Source organism: Drosophila mojavensis, unplaced genomic scaffold (genome assembly GCF_018153725.1).
Source record: "Drosophila mojavensis isolate 15081-1352.22 unplaced genomic scaffold, ASM1815372v1 contig_16, whole genome shotgun sequence".
NCBI classification, from domain to species: Eukaryota; Metazoa; Arthropoda; class Insecta; order Diptera; family Drosophilidae; genus Drosophila; species Drosophila mojavensis.
In genome coordinates this window covers 1255873-1264275 of record NW_025318693.1, presented here as the reverse complement: position 1 = coordinate 1264275, position 8403 = coordinate 1255873, and the positions used below count along the sequence as shown (strand labels likewise).

Below are 8403 nucleotides of genomic sequence, written 5' to 3'. Positions count from 1 at the left end.
TGCCTTTGCCTGCCGCTAGCAATCCGAAGTTTGGCCCTCAGCTCTTTGCCAACTGCTGCATTCCAGACCTTGATAACTGTATTGGCTAACTTCTATTCCATCTGTTCGATTGGCAGCAATGGGTTTAGGGTTTCAACTCATAAATGCACTTATCCAGGATTGTTTTAGAAACCAATATATAAATTTGCTCAATCTAGCATTATTGTATTATTTTGTTTTTCTTTTCTTTTTTAGTAAATTATGTTTTATTTACATTTTTATTTTCATATACCTTCATTATTGCATAATGGGCTTGATTTTAAGCATAGCAGAATTTTTAAAAGTAAATAAAGTCTAAGTTAATTTCTATTTACTTGTTATTTATCATACCTAAATTGAAATAAATATGAATACAAATACAATTGCGCCCTCGGCATTCCAAATTTCGCGGCATAACGAATTTCTAAATATCACCAAATTAATTTTATTCGAAATTCGAATTTGACCTTAGTTAGCAAAGACATACACCACACAAACATGGCGAGATATTTGTTTTTTGGTTCTGAAACAGACTATTACAGTTTGGCAACGGTTGACTGAGAACAGTTTTTGCGCATATGATTCTTAAACTGTTCATAAACTCCGAAAACTAACCAACTATGATATCGATCACCTCAAACTGTTAACGAAGTTTTGAACCTCATGAGTTTTTAACAACTGACCTGACAAACATAACGCAGAATTGATACAATAACACTTAAGCTATTAAGTTATTTTGAGTTGAGTCAAATATATACACCTTTCGGAGTCCCAAACTGTTAGCGATGTTTCAAACCAGTTAACTATTGTGCAATTGAATTGAATTGAAAATTGAAAACACGATATTTTATAATAAATCGTATCCCAAGAGTTACTATAGAATTTTCACAATTCATTTCAAATTTGTCCCCTTGATATCAAATAAAATGCCGTTTTTCATATGTAAAATGTGTACTGCTTTACTGCAGATCTATTACTGCGAACCGTGCTGAAGACACAGTTACAAGGGTTTAATTAAACTATCTAAAAGCTATCACAGGCAGAACAGTAATTACGCACTAGAGAACTTAACTACAACTATGCACGTACATGTATAGATATGTATATGTATATAAGTGTGTGTCTATATATGCCGTGAGCAGCGTCTGGGCGCCATCTTCGTGCACAACATGCATTGAGGAACTTTAAAGTAACTAATCGCTGGTCAGGTTCGGCCTATCGACTTGGGTGATTGAGTGGCAGGTTGAGCTCCCACAGTTTCATGTTGTTGTCGAGCACTTCGTGGAACCAGCTCTGCTTCTGCGGATGATCCCTGAATACAACGTTCACTGCCTTCAGGTCCAGCTGCAGGATCGCATCGTTGCCCAGCAGGCTGTCCAGCGACCTCAGCAACGTGCTGTTCCCATGCAACTTGAGCAGGGTCACATACTTGACCACGTAGTACTCGTATTGCAGCTTGCGGCGAGCCCAGCGCTCCACTGTGGCATTGGCACTGGCCGAGCGTATCTGGCCGAGGTGCTCAGCGAACCACGGCGCAAAGTAGTTGTACAAGTCGAGTTTGGAGAGACCGTTGAGGCCTTTGCTCTTGATGCGCTCCTTGATCATTTTGTAGTTCTTGCGACTGTACACGAACACCTGGTAGAGCGAATTGCCAGTCGTGTAGGAGTTGACGTAGTGCGTGCCGAAGGACTCCATGAATCGCACAGCCGATGACACATTGCCCACCTGCACCTGTTGGACGCGCGCTTGCACTTCAGATTCCAGCGGCTGATCGACGGGTATCTCGGAATTCAGCTTGCCCGTCTCGCGGAAACGGACGACGCGAACCAGCACATAGGAGTAGTCGCCCACAATGAAGGACGTGTTGATGCCCAGCTTCTTGGCCGCATTATCTGGGAACCAGCCGCCTGTGAACGCCTCCCAGGGCTTGTCCAAACGCTCTATGGTAAAGTCACGGAAATACGCCTGAAATAGTTGGCGACGATTTTCGCAGAACTCCATGTGGAAGTCGCCATGGAAAATGCCAGGCGCCGTATACTCCTGGCTCTCTGACAGCTCACTCATATTCTGAAAAAGATAAAACACACATAAATATTTCAATATATAATACTTATACTTATACTTAACATATATTTCCAAGAATTATCATACACTAATATTTATTAACCAAAATGCAAATTGATCTTCCATTCCGGAAATGCCAGCAAATATTATTAAAAATGCTGATGAATGTTTTTTTCTTGGTTGCTCTTCTTCTTCTATGAATTTGAGCATAAGTTTCTTGGAATGACATGGAATTTTATGTGGCCTAACTTCTATGATCTTGAAATCCATTTAACGAAAGAATTTGGAACTCTAACACAAGAGACAAGCTGACAAATTTGAGGGTCAATAAAACAGAAAGAAAAAAAGAATTCTTATTTCTTGTTTGAATCTAATCAAACTGAGCTCGAATTAGTTCTTACAAGTATAAAACCTTGAACAAATACTCACCTTATATATATTGCGCGTCGGCTCCTTGAATATCCAGCGCTCGCTTTCGGCACTGTCGTTCAAGGGTATCACGCGCATTGATATGCCCAGGTAGCCGTATCGTAGGAATATATTAATCGCTTTGCCAATGCGCAGCTGGGACTCGCGGCTTCCACTGGCCGCCAGCACGAGCAGCCCCAGGGTCAGCAGCCAGAGCCTGAAGAGGCCCCGCCGCGGGCTCAGGCTCGGGCTCATCGCTCAGCTGTTTCTCGCTCGGCATGCAACGGGGACTGCAAGTGTAGAGAGACGTAAGCGGGTCAATTGAAAGTTGTTTTTGTATCACTCATAACTTAGCGTTTACTAACTAGTCTGTGGTCGTTAAAGCATATATTATTTGTTTTTCTACTGAAATGTATCGTCCACAGACGACGATAATTTATGCGCACTGACTCTGTCCGGCAGCTTCTTCTGAGCTCCGAGCTCTAATTGGCCGTGAACCGGTAACTGAGTTGAACTTGAACCGAGGCAAGGTGAGGCCTGCAGCTAATAGATGAGCCACTTAAGTGGCTGTCGCTGCAATTAGCCACGAAACACACAGCGCTATAGAGATGTACAAATTGGATCAGCCAGCGATCGTGTTTGTTGTCGCTGTCTCTCTCTCTCTCTCTCTCTCTCTCTCTCCTTAAATGCAAATTATTTCCTCAAGATGGTTTTTTGTACACTTCGTAAGATTTTATAACAATTTGGTGCACCACTTTAAACCGGTTGTATGTTTGTCGATCTCTTGTCTGGGACGAGGAAGCCGCACAACAACAACTGCAACAATAACAACATCAACAACAACCACTACAACATCAAAAACTGGCACAGCTTAGCCAAAGCTAAATCGGAAAATGCCAACAATATTGCAACTTGTTGCGCAAACTCGTCAAAAGCAGCTTAGAATTACCGACGTTATCAATAGCAGCAGCAACAACAACAGCAACAGCAGCAACAGTGGCTGTGGCAGTGGCAGCAACAACCACAACAAGCTCAGCAGACGTGTTGAACCGGTCAAAATAAAAAGGTTAGCCATAACACTCGGTGTCGGTATCGGGTGTTAGCCATGTCTATATGAGTCACACCTGAGCGCGCTGAGGCGCAACATTTGCCCAGCGACCGACAAAGATGACGGTCAAAATGTGAGCTTTGTTAGCGAACCGTAAACTGTAGGGGACAACACACTGTCTGCAGTCGACAGCTGCACCTGTGCACCCGCAGCCGCAGGCAGCCAACACGAACACAGGAATACCCTAACCCCACCAGCACACGTCAAAGGCAAAGTTCTCAACTGACAGAGATCTCTGATCAGAGATCGGAGAAACTCGAATCGATCAGCAGCAAAGCAAATACGTTAACTCGAAAAAACTTAATATACAGATTGTTGTTGTTGTTGTTTTAGTAGCATTACCTAACTAGTATTCTTTACTTGTATAAATTGTATAAATTCATCAGCATTTTTAATATGATTACAAAACAAATGCGAAGTTCAGCATGGCCTCGCTGCCATCTGTATAGATAAAACCGCAATTACGACAACTACTAAAAATATGTGTACAATGTGCCATTTAATTGCACCAATTAGTATTGTCATTGGGCGTGTTTATCGTTTTGATCTATTAGAACTCCATGCGTTGGGTTTAATGACACGATTTATAATTTTATTTTGGTCTAATTTTGTATAAACTGGAACTGAAATCAGCTACGGCAGAACGACTTCTTTACCAGCATTTTTAACAGAAATATGTAGGAAGATCCCAAATGCAGATCACCAAACATATATAAACAGTTTGTAACTGAGCTATTCAATATAAAAACATAAAAAAAAAAAAAACTATAACAACAAAATAATTTGAGAAAATAAAAATAAAAATAAAAATGATTAATGAGCATCGAGATTAGAAATCTGTATTATGTATATATAATTATAATTTCATGAAGGACTATACCTAATACACATTTGAACTTGTATCTAATTATATTGAAAACTATAATGTAAAAAAAAAAAAAAAAAAAAAAAAAAAAAAAAAAAAAATAGTAATTCAAAAACCCAATTATAATTGAGATTAGAACTCTAGACAACATAATATAGACATATTTACAATTTCATATATACTAAATTTGAACATTTAAAAAAGTAGAATTCGATTTATTGCATAATTTTGAAATGTTCAAAGAAAAAAATAGTTAAAATTAATTAGAGATTATATTGCTAGCTTGATAGTGTGGATATACTATTTTGTGTATGTTAAAGTAAAATCTCGAAATCACTATCACTAGAAATATAGTTCTGCGAATCGAAAACTTCATCTTTATCATTTTGAATAACTTTCCATTATTGTCTTAGTCCATAGTTTCAGTTTGAATTCTTCTAATGACAATGACAATCAATAATCAATAATTATATTAATCGCTTAGGTAAATATTTTTAAATAAATGTTAAATTAGATCTTGAACCGGTTTCCATGAAACGATTTCGTTGCTAATTTCTTACTAATATGTGAGATGCTTAAATGAGGTTATAAAGATGATTGATTTGTGTAAATATTTGTTTACTCCTCAGCCCACATTTACGCACGTATTGCTCGGATCTAACGATGCCTGACTACCCCTAACGAAGACTTGTCTCTTTTCTTTGGTGACACTGTATCGATTACCGACACTCGTTGGCCATTGTGAGGAGCTTAAGAGTCAAAAGCATTGCGAATTCGCAGTCTTCATCACGTTTGTATTTATGATATAATGATATTTTGGGTATGGGTATGCTATGGTAGGCATACAAAGGCAGCATGCGCATAACCTTGTGCAAAATGACCAAAAAGCCATACCGAGACCGAGACCGAAACCGAAATCAAAAACCAAAAGACGGACACTCACAGATGCGGCGGAGGCGGGACGCAGTCGCTCGAATGAATCAAAAATTCAATGCGCGCTCACAATGTTGACGATTGCGTCCAACTCCGACGTTTGACGACTCTGCCGCCGAGGCAGTTAACCAGATCGGCGAGACGGAGTCATCAGCCAACAGCGAGTCAGCCGCTCAATTGAAGATTCTTTATGTGCGGCATTTATGGGGTCTTTTGTGGCCATGTCTGCACTGGCGGACGGTAGCGGGACGTGGAGGAGGCGATCGCACGAAGGGCACGCATAAGGTCTGCAGTTTATAGTTATATATATATATATGCGTGTGTGTGTATGTATGTTTGTATGTTTAGCCTAGGTATTTACACATATTTAAACACATCTCAGTTTTCCTTGAGAAGCGTTTAACATACATAATGTGAGCTTAGATCATATGCTGTTGTTTTCGACTTTGATCAATTCCATTTTTGGCTGCACACAAGAATACACGAAACAGAATAAGAGATGATATGTAGTCGTACTCGTATTTCGATAAGCTTTGACACGCACTCAGCCAGCTGAGAGATTTTGACTTAGACTTTTGTACACACATATGTAGCTGGAGCACACGGAGGCAACTGGAGCCGATTGGCCGACAGCGACGACGACTTGTTTGCTACTGGTTTGCCTTATCGCACGGCTAACTGACAGCAGGGGCCAATGCACAAGGCGCGTTTGCCATCGTTAAATACTCATATAAGCATTCTGTACATAAATACGGCTAATGTTAAAGGTCAGCCCAGAGCGCGATCATAATTCTGAAGGCAACGCAACAGATTCTAAAAAAAAAAAACGTACGGCCAAAGGCGCCGCAACTGATCTTTCCGGAATTTGATAAGACGGTCGCCTTTATAGACAAATTTCAATTAATCTTAAGTCGAGTACTTTTTTTTAATAGTTGTTATATTTGCGCTCACTGTTTTTTTTTTTTTTTTTTTTTTTAGGTTTCAGCAATAGCACACTAAAATTCCGGCTACCCACACAGTGCGAGAGAGGGAGAGAGGGAAACACGACTACATCAGAGGCGCACTCACTCAGCCACACATACACACACATGCACGTGCCTTCCAATTGCAATTAAAAAGCCGGAATCGATTCTCCAAGCAAGCACTTACGAGTACACCTCGAAAACGAGCCGTGTCAACGGACACAACCTCAACCGCGCAGACTCGAAGCAAAACTGAAACTGGCTGCCGGGCTGCTCAGCCAGCCAGCCAGCAGCCAGCAGTCACCAGTCTACCAGCAAGTCAACCAGCCAGCCAGCCAGTCAGTCAGCAGCTACCAAAACTCGATCGCTTCAGAGAGAATAAGCTGAGCAGCGACGCTCCAGCGCACAGTGGTCTAGAATCGTTAGCCATGCAAAGATTTCAATTAGTATCACATTGGCATAGAATTTTTTATTTATTTATCTGGAAACTGAACTGTGAAATATTTCAAATCATAAGTTATTTATTATTTAGTGTATTTCTAAATAAAAAATTTTAAGCCTAACATATACTGATATTTAAAAAATTTTATTTGTTTTCTTTTATATGTTTTTTTTGTTTTTATAGTTTAAATTTAATTATTTTTTATGTTAATAATTTTATTTTTTAATAATTTATTCAATATTTATTTGTATGTTAACTATAAATTGAAAAATTTCTTTAAATTATATTATATTTCATTATTTCATTAATCATAACTAATAAATATAAAATTTGAAATACAAATGACTATATTTTACTTTATTTGGACCACTGTGCTGCAGCTGCAGTTCAATGACTGTCGGGCAGATGTTCTGGTCGCCTGACTGCCCCTGTTCCTGCCCCTGCTCTCGCCCTTCTCGCGCAGTGGGGCGCAAAAACGGTAATAGCACATGACATAAATGTCCAAATGTCTACATTGACTATGAATGCATACATATTATTGTATGTATACATATTATGTATCTGTGTATCTATGGAGTGGTGCTGGTGCTGGTGCTCCCCCACAGCTTTTCCGCTTATGAATGTTTCCGATCACGTCTGCCGCTTCCACATTGGCATACCAAACCGCTCGAGACCTGGGAACTGCGAACCTCGAACTGGGACCTGAGTCGTGGCTTGACCAACGCGCGTTCGTCGTAAAGCATATGGAACTGATTGCAGTTTAGTTTATAAAAAAAATTGAGCAATACTTCAATAGAATTGTGAAGCAATTGCTGAAATTGAACACTTTTTGCCAGTCTGCTACCCGGTCAACACACTCCAGTTTAAATAAAAAAAAAAAAAAAAAAAAAAAAACAAATCCGAAAAAAAACGAAAGTATCAAATTCGCATTGCCTTGAAAAATATGCACAGCAATTTGACCTAAATTAAGAGCTGTTTTGACAACAAGCTGACGCAATTTGAAGTTTCCCAAATTTCTCAAATAGAAACTTCACGGACTGACGACCGGACTTCAGTTGTCACGATCTTCGGTGCATTTCACTGAATTCAGCTGGTTAACTTCTTAGAAGAACTGGGCGTTCTTTTTATTCCATTTGGCCATTTCCGAAAGAAAATCAGCATTAAAACTGGTTGTCTTTCTGAATTATATGTACGTGCATACATATGTATGTATGTAGTTACATACAGACGACACTCAGTACAACATACAGATTTTTTTTTGCTTCAATGTAATTCTCTTATTACATATGTACATACAGAAATATATATATCTAAATATATACACTCTTATTGAAGACTCAAGATATATTAAAAATTCGTTTTTTAGTGTTTATTTCATTTTTTGTTTTTATTAATTTTTAATTCGCATTCCATTTTCGTTTCAATTTTTATTTACTTTTTTATCCCACGTTTAAACTATGTATATATAATGTAATTTTCATCATTTATTTTAAATGATATTTACTAACGTCTCAACTATTTGCACATATCGATCTTATTTCATTAATATTTTAATAACAATTCACTCAAATAGCTCAAATAGTGTCAATCCTTTTACATACAT

General features: G+C 38.8%; 1 protein-coding gene across 5 annotated transcripts; it reads right to left on the bottom strand.

Annotated features, from left to right (window-relative positions):
- Positions 1 to 961: 961 nt before the first annotated feature.
- On the bottom strand, positions 962 to 6685 carry LOC6573769 (torso-like protein). Of its 5 annotated transcripts, none has more exons than XM_015167118.3 (3): positions 6546 to 6684; positions 2512 to 2780; positions 962 to 2085 (listed from the first exon to the last, which is right to left on the bottom strand). In XM_015167118.3, the coding sequence occupies exons 2-3, from the start codon at positions 2743 to 2745 to the stop codon at positions 1234 to 1236; spliced, it is 1086 nt and encodes a 361-aa protein (XP_015022604.1). In that variant the 5' UTR covers positions 2746 to 2780; positions 6546 to 6684; the 3' UTR covers positions 962 to 1233. The 5 variants fall into 5 exon arrangements, with proteins under 5 accessions (XP_015022604.1, XP_043863326.1, XP_001999828.1 ...); XM_044007391.1 differs by lacking the exon at positions 6546 to 6684 and adding an exon at positions 6465 to 6480; XM_001999792.4 differs by lacking the exon at positions 6546 to 6684 and adding an exon at positions 5982 to 5999.
- Between the last annotated feature and the right edge of the window lie 1718 nt (positions 6686 to 8403).